This window comes from Monodelphis domestica, chromosome 1 (assembly GCF_027887165.1).
Source record: "Monodelphis domestica isolate mMonDom1 chromosome 1, mMonDom1.pri, whole genome shotgun sequence".
Classification (NCBI taxonomy): domain Eukaryota; kingdom Metazoa; phylum Chordata; class Mammalia; order Didelphimorphia; family Didelphidae; genus Monodelphis; species Monodelphis domestica.
Genome location: NC_077227.1, coordinates 349,940,580 through 349,961,723, shown reverse-complemented (window position 1 = coordinate 349,961,723; position 21,144 = coordinate 349,940,580). Strand labels below are relative to the sequence as shown.

General features: G+C 43.3%; 1 protein-coding gene across 3 annotated transcripts in view; it reads left to right on the top strand.

The window, feature by feature from the left end:
- CAMK2A (calcium/calmodulin dependent protein kinase II alpha) overlaps positions 1 to 21,144 on the top strand; it is a 99,008-nt gene that overhangs the window by 15,972 nt on the left and 61,892 nt on the right. For all 3 annotated transcript variants that reach the window (XM_007473867.3, XM_007473866.3, XM_016428195.2), the window contains exons 2-4: positions 2,158 to 2,252; positions 11,546 to 11,605; positions 20,407 to 20,461. In XM_007473867.3, coding sequence (XP_007473929.2) covers positions 2,158 to 2,252; positions 11,546 to 11,605; positions 20,407 to 20,461 — 210 coding nt within the window. The remainder of the gene's footprint in view (positions 1 to 2,157; positions 2,253 to 11,545; positions 11,606 to 20,406; positions 20,462 to 21,144) is intronic.

The following is a 21,144-nucleotide window of genomic DNA, read 5'->3' as shown; positions in this document are numbered from 1 at the left end:
CATCTTGGCTCCAATGCTAGTCATGTGGCCTTGAGGAAGTCACTTTATTTCTTTGATGCTCAGTTTCCTCATCTGTAAAATAGGGATCCTAGTGCTTTCGTTCTCTTTCACAGGGTTGTTGAGGGGGAAGTGCTTGGTAAACCAACTATAGGATGGTGAGCTAATATTAGGAAGGTGGCTGTGTCTGAGTGGGCAGCTTAAAAGAGTGCCTGACTTGGAGTCCAGGGACACAGATTTGAATACTGGCTCCTATAGTGGGTAACCATGGGGAAGTCATGGAAAAATTCCTTGACCTTTAGTTACTTCATCTGTAAAATGGGAATAATAATTCCTATTTCATGGGGTTGATGTAGGTGGGGAAATCACTTTGTAAACCTTAAAGCACCACATTATTCTATTATTATTATATAGTCTGAGCCAAGATCTGGGCTTCTTTCTCTAACACCTGCCACCCCCTCTTACCTCCCTCAGTAGGGTCTCATTCTGCTAACCTCATATTTCCCTTTGAACCTCCCCACATCTACCCCTTCCCCCAGCCCCTGTCCTGTCCTTTCACCCACTCCCTAGCCACCCTTCTTCTCTCCTACACCCCCAGCCATCTGCTCCTTCCCCATACAAGGGTGGAGGGGTGAGTTGTCTGTGCTGTTTTCAGAGATTTTTTTTTCTGCTGCTTCTCAGGCTGCTTGGGAGATAATCCTGTAAATGTGCCTTTGAAGCAGCAACAAAAACAAATGAAAAATGTGAGGAGGACCTGAGTTTGAAATCTAGCTTTATCTCTACTACTTCTCGATGAGCCTCGGTTTTCTCATCAACAAAATGAGGCACTCATTGATAGGATCTCTAAGCTTCTTTCTAGATTTAACTCTCTGTGACTTAAGTAGTAAAACTAGAATTTGAACCCAGGACCTAGGATTTAATGGTCTTTCTACTATATCACATTGCCTTTTCTGCCCTCCTTCCCTCCTTCCTTCCCTTCCTCTTCCGTCCCTCCCTCCTTCCTTCTCTTCTTCCTTCTCTTCTTCCTTCCTTCCTTCCTTCCTTCCTTCCTTCCTTCCTTCCTTCCTTCCTTCCTTCCTTCCTTCCTTCCTTCCTTCCTTCCTTCCTTCCTTCCTTCCTTCCTTCCTTCCTTCCTTCCTTCCTTCCTTCCTTCCTTCCTTCCTTCCTTCCTTCCTTCCTTCCTTCCTTCCCTCCCTCTCACCTTTCTTCCTTCTCTCCCTCTTCCCTCCCTCCCTCCTTCCTTTTTCCCTCCCTCCCTCCTTTCTTTCTTCCTTCCTTCCTTCCGTCCTTCCTTCCTTCTGTCCTTCCTCCTTCATTCATTTGTCCTTTTGTTCTTTCGTTTGTTTGTTCATTCCTTCCTTCCTTCCCTCTCTCTCTCCCTCTTTCCCTCCCTCCCTCCTTCCTTCCCAGATTTAGTACTGCAAGGGATCTCAGAGGCCATCCAGTCCCATGAAGAGCTTGGATTCCAAGACTTTGCTTAATAACACACAGGCAGCAAGTGGCAGAGGCAGGATTGGAACCCAGATCTTTTTATTACAGAGTCAGCATTTTTTCCATTGTACCAGACCACTCTGACCACTAACTCCTCCTATAGTTGTAAAGTATATCCCTGGAGACATTCCAGGGGAGGAAGCCTTGTGAATTAATAACTAGTCTTTATATAACACTTGAAAGTTTATAAAGCAAACCCTTCCAGCTCCAATCCTGTGACCCTATGACCTAAATTAGGCTATAGACTCCCCAACTGTGGGGACTACAGCTTGACAGCATGGTGGGTTGGAAGAAGTCCTGGGCTACATTGTCAGGAGCCCTGGGTTATAATCTCATGTCTGTATGATCTCATTGTGTTGCCTTGGGCAAATCCTTTCCTTTCTGGAGACCTCAGTTTCCCCATATGTATATGAAGGCAGTAGAGCTAATGCCCTCAACTGGGAGCTTTTAGCTCTCCCATTTTAAAGTCTTGTCCCAGAATTCTACTGTTCTGAGCCCTTGTCCCTAAGCTTCCCCCCCCCCCCCAAGGTCTCCGTGGCCCTGGTCCCTAGCAGGGCCTCTTCTCCTTCCTCCTGGCCCAGAGGGAGACACTCCTCCAGGTATCCCTGTGGCTAGGGCTCTGCTTCTGGACCTTCATTTCCTTCTGGTTTCTTTTCCCTTCCTCTCCAGGGGTGCCTTTTCCATCGTGAGAAGGTGTGTGAAAGTTTTAGCAGGTCAAGAATATGCAGCCAAGATTATCAACACTAAGAAGCTCTCAGCTCGAGGTAAGTGACTTGGCTTTGGACTTCTCCTTCCCTCCTGGGATTCTTCTTTCCCCTGTCCTATCCCATTAGCTGGGCTCTGGTCATGGCCAGGCCTCAGAAGAACTTGGGTGGAGCAGGCTTTTGTTGTTGTTGTTGTTGGGGGAGGATGGGGAACTGCTTTGATTCTAGTGCCTTGCTCATTGGTTGGCCCCGAATTTGGAGTCAGAGAACCTGGGTCTGATTTTTGGCTATTTGCTACTTTCTAGCTGTGTGACCTTGGGAAAATTACCTAACCTTTCTGAGCCTCAGCTTTCTCCTCTATAAAAGGATTTTAGATCGTATGTCCCTCTTTCAAGCTCTTTTCAGTTCCAAATCCTAGGATTTGATACATTTCTGCTTGCACTTTGAAATCATACCATTGCTTCTTTCTGAAGGATGTGGATGCTAGAGGCTGCAGTTTATCTGACCTGCTGTGGGGTTTTTTTAGGCTAATATTTGCTTCTATTCTTCTCCAGGCTACAGGTAAAAAAAAAGTGGCTTTGCGTACATCTTTTTCCTTCTAGGTACATAGAGGCCCAAGAAAAGAATAGGGTCATTTCTTCTTTGCCTCATTTCCCCATCCCCACTTCCTGAGCCAGTTTTAAGGGCAGGACCTTACTGCCTAAATCCCTATTAAATTTCTTTTCTTCAAAAATTTTTTTCTTATATAAAACCCTTCCTTCCATCTTAGAATCAATACTGTGTATTGGCTCCAAGGCAGAAGAGTGGTAAGGGCTAGGCAATGGGGGTCAAGTGACTTGCCCAGGGTCACACAGCTGGGAAAGTGTCTGAGGCCAGATTTGAACCTAGGACCTCCCATCTCTAGGCCTGGTTCTCTATCCACTGAGCTACCCAGCTGCCCCTATCCTTAGTGAATTTGATTAGAGCTATCATGACATAGTGGATAAATTGATATAGAGTCAAAAAATCCTGAATTCAAATCTTCCATTTCATACTTAATGGCTACTTCATTTCATCTTGCTGAGCCACAAACACTCCCCTAATATTTATTTAATCTCATGAGCATTTATTAAGTGCCTGCCATGCCCAAAGCACTGTGCTAGGCACTTAGGCTATAAAGACAAAACTAAAACTATTCCCCGTCCCCAAGGGGCATATGTTCTCTTGGGAAAGGGAACTTTTCCACGTTTAGGACCAAGAATATACATGATCATCCATGGAGAGAAAAAGGACAAAGTAGCAGAATTAGGGAGGGCTTCCTGTGGGAAGAGGCACTGAAACTCAGTCTTGATGGAAGTCAAGGATCCTGATGGCAGGAGGGAGTAGATTCCACTTGGGCAGAACTGCAGACAGAGGAAATGAATGCCAGGAGTGGGAAACAGTGTGACTGGAATTTGTCTTCTAAGTTAATAAACAAGTTAAAATCCTCATTGTTGGAGGGATTTCTCACACCAATGAGACCTTAACATATTGATGAGTACTTCATCCTATTAGATTTGACTTAAGGAGGCAGCTGGGTAGCTCAGCGGATAAAGCTCTGGGCCTGGACTCAGGAAGATCTGAGTTCAAATTTGCCCTCAGACACTGTGTAGGGAAAATCATTTAGCTTCTATTTGCCTTAATCTGTTGGAGAAGGAAATAGCCAACCAACCACTCCAGTGTCTTTGCCAAGAAACCCATATGGGGTCACAAAGAGTCGCACATGACTGAAAAGCTACTGAACAATGACAACAAGATTTGACAACTTTTTGGAATATAAACAGGATTAGAGTACCAGGAAGATTTGCAGCGGCTTGGTGCTCCCCAGTCTGAGCCTTCCTTCGATTTTGGCCTTTCCTCTCCATGAATGGAGGGTCCTGTCTGCTTAAAGGGATGCATTTTGTGTTTGTATTCCTATAGTAGTTTAAGTTTTTGAAATCATTTCATCCTAACAACTCTGTGAAGTAGGTGGTATATTATTATTATTATTATTATTATCTACTTTTTGTAGGAGAAGAAATGGAGGCTCAGAGAGGTCATGGGATGTGCCGAGGGCCACATCCCTTGGGTCAGAGTTGGGATTCAAGCCTGGGTCTCTTCTGACCCCAGGACCCACCTTCTTTTCCCTAGGAGCCTCTAGGGTGCCTCTCTGAGTTAGGGCAGGCCTGACAGTCTCCTGTACCTCTTACTCTTCTTTACTCTTCTGGGATTAATACTAATAGCCTAAAGGTCTCTGTGCCAATGAATCTGGAGGAATTACCTCCTCCCCCTTTTGACCATCATAGACCTGTTTGGGACTGGCAGGAATTAGGCATGGCACGACTGTGTTTTGTTAGAGGCTTGGAAATATTGACATTTGGCAGTTTCTGAATTTGATCTCATCTCTGTGGAATCTCACCAGGACCAGGCACCAGATGCTGCTGAAAGCATGGTGGTCCGTACTCTACACATTCAGGCCTGACTTGAACCAAGGTTTTTATTCTACCCTTTCCCAGAAACTTTCCCATTTCTCCCAGGATCTGAAATGCCTAAAAAGTCTGTTGAAAAATCTCAACTTCTTCCCTTGGCCCAAAAATGGTTGTTGGGAAGATGACCCTGTTGTAGGCAGTGAGGTGGCGCAGTGGAAAGAGTGCTGTATCTGGAGTCAATCTGTGTTCAAATCTGGCCTCAGACTTGGTGAGATACTTAAACCTGCTTGCCTCAGTTTCCTCATTTGTCAAACTAGTTAGTAAATGGCAAACCACTCCAGTATCTTTGCCAAGAAAATCCCAAATAGGGCTATGAAGAGTTGAACATGGCTAATCATCTAAATGACAACAACAAACTCACGAGTCTCCCCACTGCATGGGGCTCCTCCAATAGGACCAACCCTGTAGCCCCCAGCAGTGAGAGTAGACCCAGAAAAATCACAGCCATGGTATAGGAATTGCCAAACATGTAGCCTGCTCCTAAGTATGAGAAAAACAAACTTTTCCCTATCACAAATACTGTATGTTCTTCCAAGAAATCACTGGTGCAGAAATTCTATGAGAAACTTAGCCAGATGGTTACACATTGACATATTGAATTATCACCTATAGAAAACTCTGTTTAGAACCACTGAGGTAATCTAAATTCATTGTCTCTATCTTGCAAATCATTTCTAACCATTGTCCCTGCAAAAGGTTTACCTAATCCCTTAGCCTGTGTCATTTTTCCTATAAACTATGTACCCCCAAATCATTAAACTTTGTCACTGGTCAGCAAAAGGATTTCTGTGTGTCTGTCTGTCAGTTTGTTAGTTCCACCCTCCTGTAATCACAGAATAATTTTTCTCATCCCGGTTCATTGACACATCATGAGTAAAATGTAGATCAGGGCTTTATACAACCCCAATGAACTAACATGACTAGAAGCATCCTCCTAGGAGTGGTCCAAGGCCTGAGGCAAGTGGCAGAAAAGGACACTGCTCAGCATAGATTCCTGTTCTACCCAATGCTTGTCCCAACTCCCTTGCAGTCCTGTTTGTTAAGGGGGCAGTTCTCTGTCCCTGTCCTTCAGAGATAAAAAAAGTCTTCAGATTGATGCTGGAACTCTCTTCCTACCCATCTCTTGCAGTATGTGGCTTAGCTTTTATTTTCTCTGGGCTTGGATGGAGCAATAGATGACATAAAACCCAGTGGATTGCTTCTAGGATCTGAAGAGGTCACATTTTCATATTGCTTTAAAGTTCGTTAATCACTATATGCATATGTGTATACACATATATGTGTATATAGACATACATACCTACATACATATGTATATGTATAAAATCTCATTGGGTCTCCACAAAAACTCTGTGAGGAAAGTGCTATTCTTATCCTCATTTTGCAGATGATGAAATTGAGGCATATGGAGAGGTTAAGGGACTTGGCCAGGATCATACACACTAGTAAGTGTCTGAAACAGGATTTGAACTCAAATCTTCCTCATTTCAGATCCAGGCACTCTTTACTTTAAACTCCCACATCAGTAACGGAGGTTTCTAGTCATTGACATAGTGTGTGAGCCAGGATAAGTTCATTTCCCCTACATGTCTTAGCCTTTCCCAAAAGAAGAGGAGAAATTTCATTCATCGCCTTCACTGCCAGGGGAGATGTGTCAGGAGCCTCTGACATTCTGTTCTTATTTTGGGGTTGCTGAATAATGCAGATAGAGAGTTAAATAACTAGGGTTCCTCAGGGGTAACTTTGCCCAGAGGCAGGGTAATGGGTGAAATGACCTCCAAGGATCCTTCCTGTTATGTCACTTAGCCCTTTGGCCATTTAAAATAATTATTAACACTTATATAACACCTACTATGTGCCAGGAACTATACTAAGTACTTCACAATCTCATTTGATCTTCTCAACAAGACTAGGAGTTAGGTGCTGTTATTGTCCCCATTATATATATATATATATATTTTTTTTTTTAATTTTTAAATTTTATTTAATTAGTTAATTTAGAATATTTTTTTCATGGTTACATGATTCATGTTCTTCCCCCCCCCCCACTCCCATAGCTGACATGCAATTCCACTGGGTTTACATGAGTCATTGATCAAGACCTATTTCCATATTATTGATATTTGCACTAGGGTGATCTTTTAGAGTCTACATCGACAATCATATCCCCATCGACCATGTGATCAAGCAGTTGTTTTTCTTCTGCATTTCTGCTCCCACAGTTCTTCCTCTGGATGTGGATAGTGTTCTTTCTCATAGGTCCCTCCAAATTGTTCTGGATCATTACATTGCTACTAGTATTCCATTACTTTCAGATTGATGCTGGAACTCTCTTCCTACCCATCTCTTGCAGTATGTGGCTTAGCTTTTATTTTCTCTGGGCTTGGATGGAGCAATAGATGACATAAAACCCAGTGGATTGCTTCTAGGATCTGAAGAGGCATTTTGTTGCTTCCCTTCTAATTTTGGATGCATTAGTTTTGTTTGTAAAAAAACTTTTTAATTTGATGTAATCAAAATTATTGATTTTACATTTTGTGATTTTTTTCTAGCTCTTGCTTGGTTTTAAAGTCTTTCCTTTCCCAAAGATCTGACAAATATATTATTCTGTGTTCACCTAATTTATTTATAGTTTCCTTCTTTATATTCAAGTCATTCACCCATTCTGAGTTTATCTTGGTGTAGGATGTCAGATGTTGATCTAAACCTAATATCTCCCATACTGTTTTCCAATGTCTGCATTTTATAGATGAGGAAACTGAGATGAAGAAAGGTTAAATGACTTTCAGAGTCAAACAGCCAAGATAGGTCAGAGGCTGATTTGAACTCAAGTCCAGACTCTATCTATTGCATCATCTAGAACTGAGTCCTACTACCTTCAAGGTTCCAAGTCTCATTAGAGTTTGACACAGTTTCTCTGAGATTTCTCAGCTGACCGTTCAGTTACTGGCAACAAATTAAAACAAACAAACAAACAAACAAACCCAAGAGTTTCTTGCTTCTTCATCCAGAGAGTATTTGGAATCACTCCAGGCATCCATAGTTCTCTGGGGAGTCTGCTCCTGGCTGCTCAATCAGAACAGTAGTCCTATAGGTTCAGAGTAGAAGGGAACCTGAGAAATCTCACTCAGTGACTTTATTTTACAGATGAGGAAACCAAGGCTTAAATGTGGGAAAGGCTTCCCCTGAGATCATATAGTAAATAAGCAGAAAAGCCAAGTTTTGAACCAAGGTTTTCTGTACTTTCTCTTTTTCTACCATGTCTCTTGCCTTTGGCCTTCTGGGGGGAAGGGGCTTGGAAGGCTCCAGGGTCATTGTGGGAGGTGGTAGTGATGGTGGTAGTGCCTGGCTCCTGGTTTCTGGTTTTCATCTATGTTTGGGAACAGGGTTGGGGAGGCGTGGTTCCCTTGGCACTCAGCCCTTCTAGGGAACAAGAAAAGCTCTGTGACCAAAATCCAAGGTCTCAACAAGCATGGAACCTATCAGCTCAGCATCTCCGGTTTCGCTTCTTTTCCTTTCTCTTTGCACTTTTGTGAAGGTCACATTCAAGAATGTTATATTAATGGGGATCCAAAAATAAATTATAGTTTATCAAAAAATGTGAGTTCCTGGTCAGAGGAAAGAGTTTTCAAGTGGCAGCCCAAAAGTGGGACTTCCAAGTGGGATTCAGGCATCCCCAAATGCCTTAGTGTGGTTACTTAAAAAAAAAGAACTCTTACCATCTATCTTAGAATCAATACTGTGTATTGGTTCCAAGGCAGAAGAGTGGTAAGAGCTAGGCAATGGGGGCTACATGCTTACCCAGGATCACATATTCGGGAAGTGTCTGAAGCCAGGTATGAACACAGAACCTCCCATCTCAAGGCCTGGATCTCAAACCACCAGGCTACTCAGGTATCCCCAGTGTGGTTACTTTTTAATGGTGGCACACAAGTAGGGTCCATTTGAAGTGATGGAGAAAAGGAAATGGAGGTGTGAGAATGGATATTTTTCTCTGCTTCCAGATTCTTGTCTGGTCTTTTGACTCTTAAGTCACCGGGCTGTTTTCTCATTTGTAAAATAAGTTGGGGAATATCTCCCTGGGTTTTAGATGCTTAGAATTTTTCTATTCTGGTTGGACATGGACTGGGCAGAACTTGGGAGTCAGGATACCTGGGTTTTAGTCCTGGGACTTACTGGCAATTTGCTGTGCGATCAAAGGCAAGGCATTGCCTCTCTCAGTGCCTCGGTTTCCCCATTTTTAAAATGAGAGGATTGAACTAGATAGTTCTTATGATACTGAAGCCTTTAATTCTGTGGCTCTAGTAATTAATTGAACAAGGGAGGGGGAAAGAGGTATGCAGATAGAAAAACACCCTTTGGGTCAGAAAGACCTGAGTTGAAGTCCTGTGTACGACACTGGGCAAATCAAATTGCTTGACCTTTTAATGCTTCTGCTGACACCTTTGTTGAACTGGCACCAAATCTACATTGGTAAAGGGACTTGCCCTGAGAGGAGTTCCCAACACCAGTGAAATGTGAATGTAAAATAGCTCATATAACAAATTAAAGTTAATGTAGTGCCTTCCTCAGGACAACCCTGGGAGGCTAGAACAGTAGCTCTTCCTAGCTCCCTTTTACAGAAGGGAACATTGAAACTCCAAGAGGGTCAATGTCCCTCATAGTTATAGAGCCAGTAAGAGTAGGAAACTGGTTTTGAATTCAGTTCTTTCTCATTCCGAATCTAGCACTCTCCATGATGCTTTGAAACAAAGGATGGATTCAAAGATAAAATTATTATCTCTTGCAATCTTGGCAGAGCTATTTCCTATTTAGCCAAAGTCACTAGGTCGAGAGATGGAAAGAAATCTGCTTGAGTTTAAAAGATATCAAACAGTAGGCATTACATAAAAATGGAAAGGAAAATGGACCCAGGACTGGACAGAGTATTTTTAAAAATTGTTTCAAAAATTTATTTTTTCAGTTACATGTAGAAGCAATTTTTGACAATTATGTTCTGACAATGTAGAATTCAGATTTCCTCACTTCTTCCTTTCCCCAATTCTTTCCCCATTCCTCTCTCTTTAGCTTGTTCCTAAACATCTTTTCTAGCTAGCTAGCTAGCTCCTTCCTTAAGTACTAGGCAGATAAATAAATTGATTTTTCTTCTCAGAGATTCCTTGCTTATTATGCCATCTCTCTATCAGTAGGACTTGGCCTGTGGTTCTTAGCTGCTCTTGGGTTGGTCTATCTTTTTGCTTGAGAACCTTTTCCCTTCTTTAAGACGTAATTTCCTTTGGAAAAGGGGATGGGGAAAGGTCAAGGATTTCCCCCCTTCTACATAGCCACTCCTGGCAGCTGAAAAGTTTACCTGGGAAGCAACTATTATTGTCTGATTAATAGAAAAGTGACATACTGGTATTGCTTTATGGCCCTCCAGAATTCTGAGAGTTGTAGGTGGGGGGGATCTGAGCTGCTAGGTGGGACTGGAAATTGAGGGTGGGGGTGGGGGGGACAGTTGGCTTTGAAGGGTTGATAAGAAAAAACTTATGTTACTCTTTTCCTTACCTCTTCCTTCTACATTCCAGCCAGACCCACTGTCTCTCATGTCCTCCTGCCCTCTTTGGTTTCTCTGCCTACTATTTCTTATACCTGAAATGTTCCTGCAGTTCCTGGCTTCATCTTTTTTGAAATCTCCTTTCCCCAATACTTTGAGGCTCCCTATCCTCTGCCCCCATATAAAAGCTATTCCCCCCCCCCCATTCCAATTTCCTAGATCATTTTTCCCCTTTGTAATTATCCAGGATTGAGAAATAGCCCCATCCTCACTTTTGTGCTAAGGCTAGACATGTGGGAGTTAGAAGCTCTAGAAAAAGGAATTCGACCATAATTCCCCACCCTATCCCAGCCTTCCCTCCCCAGAAAGGATTACGGTTGAGAGTAAGGATGCTATAAGTACCGATGTCTGGGGCCTGCCACATTTTCATCAATTGGGTACCTGTGGCTTTGTGTCTTATTAACTAGCACATTTTGTGATCCAAGCCTTTGTTTTTGACGTCATCAACTTTGCCCTCCAAAAATGGTAGTAAATATTGAAATATTCTCAGGTAGGAGGGGGTACAGGCTCTGAAGCTATAGTCTAGAACCATTTTCCTTGAGCTTTTCTTTTAAAAAAGCTAGGTAGGCCTGACCCCACTCTTTTTTATGGCCCCCAGCCCTAGCCTCAGAGATACATCTCATCCGAGACCCTCCCTAATTTGGGTATAGAGATTATGTAGCTTCCTGGGCTTACTGATCCTGGCTCCATCTAACCAGAACCCAGACGAGGCCTCACCACTGGGAGATGGCCTGCTAATGGCTGGCCCTACCAGAATGAAGGTGCTTCAGTAGCTCTGGGACAAGGACTGTTAGAGAACGGAGAAGGCCTTGGCCAATATGTTTGCAGTCGAGTTTTAAGAAAAGAAAAGGTCTCTTTCCTTTGCAGTCTTTAGTTACATTAATCCTGACACTGTTGCAGAATATCTGTTCCCTCAGAACACAGAACATGAGAGCTAGAAGGATCTTAGGACAGAGACTGGGGGAAGTAGACTGGGAATTAGGTAGAATATATCGTTTTGGACCTGGAAAGAACCTCAGAACAAAGAAGGCTGTGATAAGAAGGGACCTTGGAATAGAGACTGTGAGAGCTGAAAGGGACCTCAGAAGGGACGGCAGAGACGATCTAATGCGAGCCCCTCTTTTCTGCAGATGAGGCAGGTTCCTCTCTCTACCCCACCCAAGGGAAGCAGAGAGTTTGGGGGTTCAGAGAGAAGATGGAGGGGACCATTTCATTCCCATTCCCACAGCCCAACCCAATATATCTCTGACCTGGAGATCCTTGTGTTTCAGATCATCAGAAGCTAGAGCGAGAGGCCCGCATCTGCCGCCTGCTAAAGCATCCGAACATTGGTAAGAGAATCTGCCCTTCCCCTCTGGCCACCAAGGGAGGGATGACAAAGAGGGGCTGCACTTGTGGGGAAGAGGATCAGGAATGGGGTGCTGATGGGTGGTGAAGATGGTCCCTGTGTCTCCTGGTATTGTGAGTGGTGACTTCCAGAGAGAGTGATCGGGGTAGGGTGTGGAGGTAATTTTGGACTTTGGAGGGGGGAAGGGAGGGGACTGGGTGGGGGTGGAGGGCAGCCACATTCCTCAAGGAGCAGCTGGGGGTGGGGGTGGGGAGGGGGGGGGTAAGAGAAGGCCTTTTCCGCCCAGCCTACGCCTGCCGGCAGCCTCCTTCAGAAAAGCTGTTTCAGGAAAACTCCTGAAGCTCCGAGAAAGATTAAAATAGTCCCCAATGGGGAAAAATTCCCAGTGTACCCCCCTTTACCCCCACACACAACAAACCCACCAACAGTGATGCTGAGTCAATCTGTCACCCACCCCCACATGCACCCCTCCTCATCCCAGCTCTGCAGCAAGACCCCAGCCCCCAAGAGGGAGTATGAGGAGATCATGGCAGGTAGGGTGGCCACTATCCAGGGGAAGTCATGTTACCTGAAGTGCCCAGAAGGTCCTGGCCTCTCAGACCAGGAATGGGACCCCTGACAAGAATAGGACCCTCTTAAGTCGGACACTCAAGGATGAAAACTCCCAACCTGTCCTTGCTGGCCTTATCTCAAGTTGACAGGCTTGGAGAGAGAACTTTGGTCTGCCTAGACCTTGGGGCACAAGTTCTTAGAGCCAGGAGAGACAGTTTAGACTCTCTAGTCTAAACCCCTTAATTCTACAGCCAAGGCAACAGAGTACCAGGGAACGTCTGCCCATAGCCGCAAAGGCAGCATTCAATCCCATGTCTCCCTGCTCCAGATGGAATATTCTTTCCACTACTCCTACCAACATAATCAAGTTAGGGATAAATGTAGGGCTGGAGAGCCCCCCACATAACACTCGAAGCTAACAACAGGATGACTAAGGTGGGTCCGGAGGAAGGCAAAGAAGAAGCCTCGACAGTCTTATCTTTTCACCTGATTTGTTCCTTCAGGTCAATTCCCCATCTCTGCCAATGACCTGCTCTTAACTCCCAAAACAAGGTGTCTCACACAGGCTCCCTCTCTGGCCCTGAGTTGTCTGGATTTCCCTATTACCCAGCTCACCCTTTCCCTGCACAAATTTCTCCCCTGTTTGTTCTCCAAATCTGAGGCAACCCTGAGGAGGGGGGAGGTGGTGTAGAGTAGTATGTAATGTCTTGGACATGGAGTCAAGAATTTCTGGGTTCAAATACTACCTCTGACAATAACTGTGTGGACTCAGACAAGTTAATTTCTTTGTGCCTCAGTTTACCCACTTGTAAAAAGAGAGGATTGGATTCTATGGCCCATAAAGTCCTTTCCAGTTCTAAATCAAAGACTCTATGAGATTTTAAAATGACAAAAGCTAGCACTTCTATGATGCTTTAAGATATACAAAGTGCATTGTGGCAGTTAGGTAGCTCAATGGATAGAGCACCTGGCCTGGAGTTGGCAGGATCTGGGTTCAAATGTGGCCTCAGACACTTCCTAGCTATAAGACACTGGACAAGTCACTTTACCCTGATTTTCTAGCTCTGGCCGCTCTTCTATCATTGAAATGATCCTAAGATAGGCGGTAAAGCTTTAAAAAAAAAATCGTACAGGGGCAGCTAGCTAGCATAGTATATAGAGTACCAGGTCTGGAGTTAGGAGGACCTGGGTTCAAATTTGACCTCAGATATTTCTTAGCTTTTAAAAAAATTTCATTTTTATTTTTTTGACCATTAAAACGATTTAATGATGGACATAGATATCAAGTGATAACATTTGAACAACCCAGTGGAATTTCTTGTCGGCTCTGGGGCTGGGGTGGGGAGACAGGAGAGAAAGAAAATGGATCATGGAAACATGGAAAAAATATTTAAAAATAAAAATTAAAAAAACCTATTTATTGAAAATAGGTGCATACAAAGAATTTCCCATGCATCAGATCAGAACAAAAGAGAAAGTGGAGATAGACGGAGGGGCTAAGTAGGAAGAAGCAGCAGCCTATGCAATTTCCCTTCTCTCATAGCCAAACCCCTGTCCTTGTGGCGTGTGGTACCAAGATCTCCAAAGCTCTGACAAAACCTTAGCCCTAAAAATGAATAAAATATGTGACCCTAAAAAGTTTCTTAACCCCAATTGCTTAGCCCTTACTGCTCTTCTGCCTTAGAATCAAAATTGATTCTAATTCAGAAGTTAAGGGTTAAAAAAAAAGAAAAAGAAAAAAAGATTTACAAAGAGCTTTATGTATGTAAAATCTCATTTGATCTTCACAACAACCTTGTGAGATAGGTACTCTTATTGTCTCCGTTTTATAGTTGAGGAAACTGAGTCTAAGTGATTTTGCCTAGGGTTATACAGCTAAGTAACTGTCAGGATTTGAACCCAAGTGTTCCTGGCTCCAAATTCAGCACTCTGGGTATTATTACCACCTTGCTGCCTCAACCAACATATGGGACCTACAGGACAAAGTCTTGCTCTCTCTGAAAGGTGCTATCCAAGACCAGGGATGAAAAAAGAGCTTCTAAGAACAGGAAAGAGCCAGCCTTCCTTCTCTACTCTCACCCCCAATCCTTTATTGCCTTTCTCTGGCTAATTTTCTGAGATTTCCCTATGGAGGCTTAACACCAGCTAGTTGGTACAGTGCTTGGAGTAGTACACAGGAAGATCTGAATTCAAATCCTAGCTTCTCTTAGCCTCAGTTTCCTCCTTGGTAAAATCAGGATAATAATAGCACCTACCTTACAGAGCTGGTCTGAGGATTAAATGAAATAACATACATAGAGTTTTTTTACAGGTTTTAAAGCCTACATAAATGTGAGGCTATTATTATCATTAGGTGCTAAGGTCCCAGTGCTCCAGGCAACGTTGTCTTGGGGTGTCTACTAGCGATGCCCACTGCCCTGGCAAGTTGTTGCCATAGCTATAGCTCCCCTTATGCTGGCTGGCCTCCTTCCTGGCTCCTCCCAGTCTCCCTCTCTCCTATCCTTGTTCCTACTCTCCTAATTTTAGCCACTCATTCAGAAGATATTTATGGGGCTGGGGGTGTGGTGTAGGAAGAGACCCTGGGCAAGGTGTTGTGGGGGAAGGGCCCAGAATGAATAAGACAGTATCTCTCCTCAGTGAGCTAGTTCCCAATATGTTGGGAGGACAAAGCCAGGAGTGTTGTGAGGCTCGGATGAAGTAATGGATATGCTATATAGATGAACGTTATCATATTATTGTTATTAACCTCCAGTCACCAGGCCTTCGGTCTGCTAGTAAAAGAATTCCCTGAACTTTCTACTGTATTCCTGCAGAGCTCAATGTTTAGGGAGCAATACAGAGTAAATGTTGGATAAATGTTTAATAACTGGGTTTTCCAGAAGGAAAACAAAACCAAAAAACTAGGCATGTACGTTTTTAAGTTTAATCTACATTATTAATATTTTCTTCTCATTTTCCTAAATCTGGACAATTTACAAAGAGAAAAAAAGCTAGCCTAATTTATAGTGGTAGCCATTTTCTGAGGTATAAATGCTTCTGTTGACCATTTAACAACTGGTTCTCACAAGTCCATTAGAGCAGGCTGAAGCATTTACCTGGATAAAACATATAACTAGGTTACAAATTGGAATGGAAAAAAGGCATGAAAGGAATATAAAGGGATTTAGGGATTGAAAGATCACACCTGTTTGGAGGAATCAGGAAATAAAGATAGCTTAAATTTATAGAGAACATCAGGCTTTACATGCATTGTCATTTGATCAAGACTATGAAGTAGCTGCCTTTATTATCCCTAGTTTACACAGGAAGAAACTAGACTCTGTGCTAAATGCTTTGCAAAAGCAAAAATTTTATTTGATTCTCAAAACAACCCTGTGAGATGGGGGAGCTATTATTATTCTCATTTCATAGTTGAGGAAACTGAGGCAGATAGAGGTTGTGGCTTGCCCAGAGTCACACAGCTACTAAGTGTCTGATGTGGGATTCCTTCCTTCCTTCTTTTCCTCCTTCCCTCCCTCCATTCCTTCCTCACTCTCTGTGTCTCTGTCTCTCTGTCTGTCTGTCTCTCTCAAATAAAACCTTTACCTTCCATCTTAGAATCAGTACTTTGTATTAGTTCTAAGGCAGAAGGGTGGTAAGGGCTAGGCAATGGAGGTTAAGTGACTTGCCCAGGGTCACACACCTTGGAAGTGTCTGAGAGATTTGAATCCAGCACCTCCTGTCCCTAGGTCTGGCTCTTAATCCACTGAGACACCTAACTGCCCCCTGAAATGGGATTTCAACATGGGTCTTTTTGACTATGGGCCTGGCACTCTGCCATTTTCGTAGGAGATACATTTGAGCTGGGCTTTAATGGATGGATAGAATGTCAATAGGTGAAGATAAAGATAGGAAGGACATTCTCAGATGCTTGGGACAAAGTATATAGTAGAATTTATCTGGAGAGCTGATACAGGGTATCCTCAAAGTCTCAATGCAATTTAAAGCTTTGTGTGCTAAGATTTGGCGGATACTCTATATGGAGGAATAATATGCCACAAAGCTAGAAAGATTGGTTGGGGCCAGGATATTTGAAGCTTTGATTGGCCAGGTTGAGAAGTTGGCTTTAGTCAGTAGCTGATAGGGAGACCCTGATGATTTCTGACTAGGGAAGAGATGGGGTCAGACCTGGCTCTTTAGAGGATTCATCTGGCAGACTTTGCAGGATGGATTGGATAGGTTGGAAAGGAGACAGGAAGCTCAGTTAGGAGGTTATTTCTGTAGTCTGAGCAAGAGGCAACTGAGGCAGTGATAGGGAGGGAGAGAAAGGGACAGATTAAAAAAAACAACAGTGAGGAGATAGAATTGCTTGGGGAAAGGAAGAAAAATATGACTGAGTATTATTTGAGCCTGGGTAACTGGGGGCGTGGAGATGGAGCCCAGAAGGGTTTCAGTGTTTGAGGGTGACAATTCTTGTCAGCTATTTATACCCAGAATGCACTTCCACCTCCTTTCATCCCCCCCACTCCCCTTCCCTGCTGCTTAGAGACTGAGGACAGCTAGGACAGCTAAATGAAGCTGCACAAACAGCCTGATTATTCATTGATGGACAAGGCTGTGTTGCCAGGGCATGGATCAAAGAAGATAGAGAGAAATTGTAGGCCACCAGGGAGACCTGTGGGTAGCCACCTCAGGAGAGAAGGGGTAATAAGGAAGAGACCAGGTCCATGAACACATTTTCTTGGGGGGAAGGGAAATAGAGCTAGTTTCTTAACAGGGATGAAATTAGATTGGAGAGAACTGGGTTGGGTAAGAAGAATTGGACAGATGTTCTGAAAAGGATCAGAGCTTCCAGCTATACTTATTCTTACCAACTCAGAAGGTAGCATGCATTCTGCAGAGGTGGGGAAGAAGAGGAGGTGGGAGGGTTAGGTCCAAAGACAATTCCCTTCGATTGGGAATCTCCACAACAGTGTGGTACAGTGGGTTTGGATTCAGAGATCTGGGTCCAAATCCTATCACTGCTTCTTATTACCTCTGTGACCTTGGACAAATCACTTAGCCTACCTGGGCTTCAATTTCTTCTTCTGTAATATATGAGAGTTGGATCATATGGCTTCCAAGATTCTTTACAGCAATAATCTATGATCCTATGGGTTCAAATGCCAGCTCTTCTTCTTACTACCTTTGCAACTTTAGGCAAGTTGCTCCTTGGGCCTCCGTTTCCTCATTAGTAAAATGATAGGGTTGGATTAGATTCATTCTAAGGTCCTTGGATTCTGAATCCATAATCCTCTGAATTTTAGAGCCTTAGAGTTGGAAGGAGTCATAGAAGGCATCTAGCCCAAGTTCCTACATCTCTATTCCCCCCACATACCCCGTGCAAGAATCTGGGTGGTTTATAATACCATAAATATCATACTTAAGTTTCATGATTTCACCAGTGTGGGTGCGTTCACCATGGATGTAGGTTGAAACCCCTCCCTGCTTAGGAGTAAACAGTTTAGGAGTTGCTGTAACTTAAACAAAAAGCCCCAAGGGCTGGTGGAATTTTCCCCGTTCACTGGTCTTGAGCCTCACCAAGCTTAGCTGAAGGTTGGTGTCTGGAGAAGAGACCCACCATCCAGCCCAGGGACAATATCTGAAATTTTTCTGGTTTGTTTTCCCTCTGCCTTATACATGGCACATGGAAAACACTCTTGACTGGAATAAGAAGATCTGGATTTGAATTTATTTTTCTGGGCCCCAGTTTCCTCCTCTATAAAATGAAGGGGTTTGACTAGTTGAGCACTAAAGAGTATGATGTTCATGGCTATGCAAGACTATTGAATGGCCTTTGAGACTCTAGGGTTCCCACTATGCCACCATAAGGCATCTGAGGAGGGCTTTAATGAAGGTAAAAGGCTATAGGGTCACAGATTTAAAGCTGGAAGGCCATCTAGTCTAATTCCCTTGTTTTTTAGATGGAAACTGAGGCCCATAAGTGAACTTCCCAAGGTCACAAAGAAAGTAAATAGAGTTTGATTTAAATTCCCTATCTTCTGACTCTTTACTGAAGCCCTATTAGGGACTTGCCCTGGCAAGAAGGGGGCTACTGCCACCACAGCCCTTAATATTCCCAAATCTTCGCAGCTCAACCAATGCCCTTACACATCCTAGGAGAGGAATTATTCACACCTAAATGAAATTAGGCTTCAAACCAGCTCAGACTGTGTCCCATGTGAGACATATTTTTCTAATCAGGCCTCCATTCATCTCTTGCTTTTCGTTTAGGAACCTAGACAGTATACCTTTGATGCCAGAGAATAAGGAACCATCTGATCTAGTACAAATGAGTACTCAGGTACTCTGAGGGTTGTTCAGAGAAGAGAACAAGATTTGGTTTTCTCAATAATGTGGTGTTAGACTCTTCTCAACCCACTCTGGGCTACTGAAGGGTTAGGGGGCTGCCAACCAGGCCTTCCACAAAGCTTTCAGTGGATACTGGGAATATATACTGCGAACTCTTTGAGTTGGAAGTCCTGACCCTTCTTAGAAGAAGGGGACCCACAACAGATGTCAGGTTCTTATCCAACCCAAGTTCCTCCAGTCCAATTCCATCCCTGAGAGGAAGCCAGTTCTATTATCCCTCCTCTTAAAAAAACCATATATGTATATATATATATATATATATATATATATATATATATATATATATATATATTGCAGATACTGGAGTGGTTTGCCATTTCCTTCTCCAGCTCATTTTATTTTGCATCTATCTATCTATCTATCTATCTATCTATCTATCTATCTATCTATCTATCTATCTATCTGTATCTAAGTATGCATCTATGTACCCATGTATGTATGTATGTATGTATGTATGTATCTTCTCCATGCTCCTCCTTTTCTGCTGAGGGGACTGTACACAGATCCCCTTGGAGGCCCACAATTCCTCCCTGCTGTCTTTGATCCTGAGAATCCTGAAAGTCTGAGGTGCTGGGTCATGGATTCCCAGTGGATGCTTTTTAACAGGTGGAGGTATAGAGCACCAGCAAGACAAGGGGAGACTAGTACCAATAATAGTTGACCTTATTATAATGCTTTAAAGTTTACATACTACTTCCCTCACAATCATCTTGTGAGGTAGATGGTACATTGTAGAGAGGAGGAAACCAAGGCTTAGTGAGGTTGAGATTTGTCTGTGCTCACACAGTTTGTAAGCTTTGGAGCAAGGTGGGTTTGCCCTGCTCCTTGGCTACAGATGATAGCTTTAATGGTGAGAAGGGGGTTGATGGCAAAGAGTAATTTTGTTATTGTTTTTCAGTTGTTTTTCAATTGTATCTGACTCTTGATGACCTCATTTGGCAGATACTGGAGTGGTTTACCATATCCTTCTCTAACTCATTTTATTTTATTTTGAATGAAAAGGTATTGATTAAGCACCTATTATGTGTCAGATACTATGCTAAATGCTGTAGATATAAAATCCAGAAAGCAACAGTCCCTGCCCTTGAGAAGCTTATATTCTAATAGTGGGAAACAACACATATAAGGGAGCCGTGTCTAGGGAGGACGGTTTTGGTCAAATGAGGTTATGGGGATGAGTCTCTCCAACTCATTTTATAGATGAAGAAACTGAGGCCAGTGGGGTTAAGTGACTTGTCCAGGGTCATTCTAGTAAGCGTCAGAGGCTGTATTTGAACTTAGAAAGGTGAGGCTTCCTGATTTCAGTCCACATTGGAGACTCAATTCTCAGCATCCCCCGCTGGGCAATTATCCAGCCTCATTCATGAAAGGTAGCACCACATAGGATCACAGATAGAATTGGGAGATTAAAGGGACCTTAATCATAGACTCATGGATTTAGATCTGGAAGGAACCTTTGAGGTCATCAAATGCAACCCTCTTCATTTTAGAGATGAGAACCTGATGCCCAGGTGAAATGATTTACTCAAGGTCATACAGCTAGTAATAAGAAGCAAAGAAAATTTGAAACCACTTCCTTTGACTGTAGATCCACCATACTTTTCACAACAGCAGACTGTTTTTACAGTGGATAGACCCTGATCCAATCCCTTCTTGCTTTCCCAGTCCTACATTTATGCTAAATAATGTTTATAGGCTTTTTTATTTTTAATTTGAGGGAAAAAAGAGAGAAAGGCAAAGCAGGAGAGATAGAGGAATGAGGTTATGCATAACCATGTGTAAAGTTCTTAGTCCACAGGACTAAGTGCTTACTAAATGGTCATTCTCTCCTTCTTTCTACAGTCCGACTCCATGACAGCATATCAGAGGAGGGGCATCACTACCTGATATTTGACCTGTAAGTACCAACCAGAATTCTTTGCTGTTGTTCACTGGTATCAGTCCTAGGCTAGACAGGGCATTGGGCAAGGCCAGGTAGTAGAGACAGAAAGGGACGTGACAGAACTAAACAGTGTGTTTAACTGGGCTCTTATCCATCTAGGACCTTGAAGTCCTAAGAAGTATTCCTGATAGTAGAGCCAAGGGTTTTGGGGTTCTTTTATGAGGAAATGAGGATCAGAGAATTTGTGACTTGCCTATAGTCAATAACTAATAATTATTGGGGCAAGTGGATTTGTTCAGTTTGGGGCTTCTTGGGAAAATAAGAACTAAAGAGCTAATTGTGGTTTAGATGTATGTCTCTGCGTTCCATGCTTCAGGCCAGCTTCCTCTCCTCTCTATTTCTGTATGGTGGTGGTGGTGGTGGTGGTGGTGGTGGTGGTGGTGGTGGTGGTGGTGGTGGTGGTGGTGTGTGTGTGTGTGTGTGTGTGTGTGTGTGTGTGTGTGTGTGTATGTGTGATATGCTTGTAGGGCCTTCTCTTTATCTCTTAGACCTGGGAAATTCCCAGGCTCAGGGATACCTAAATTTAGAGCTGGAAGAGACCTTAGGGGTTGTGGAGTTCAACCGCCACCATTTATAGATAAGAGAGAGCCTAGGCAGAAAGGAGTTATATGACTTGCCCACTCTCACACAGCTAGCAA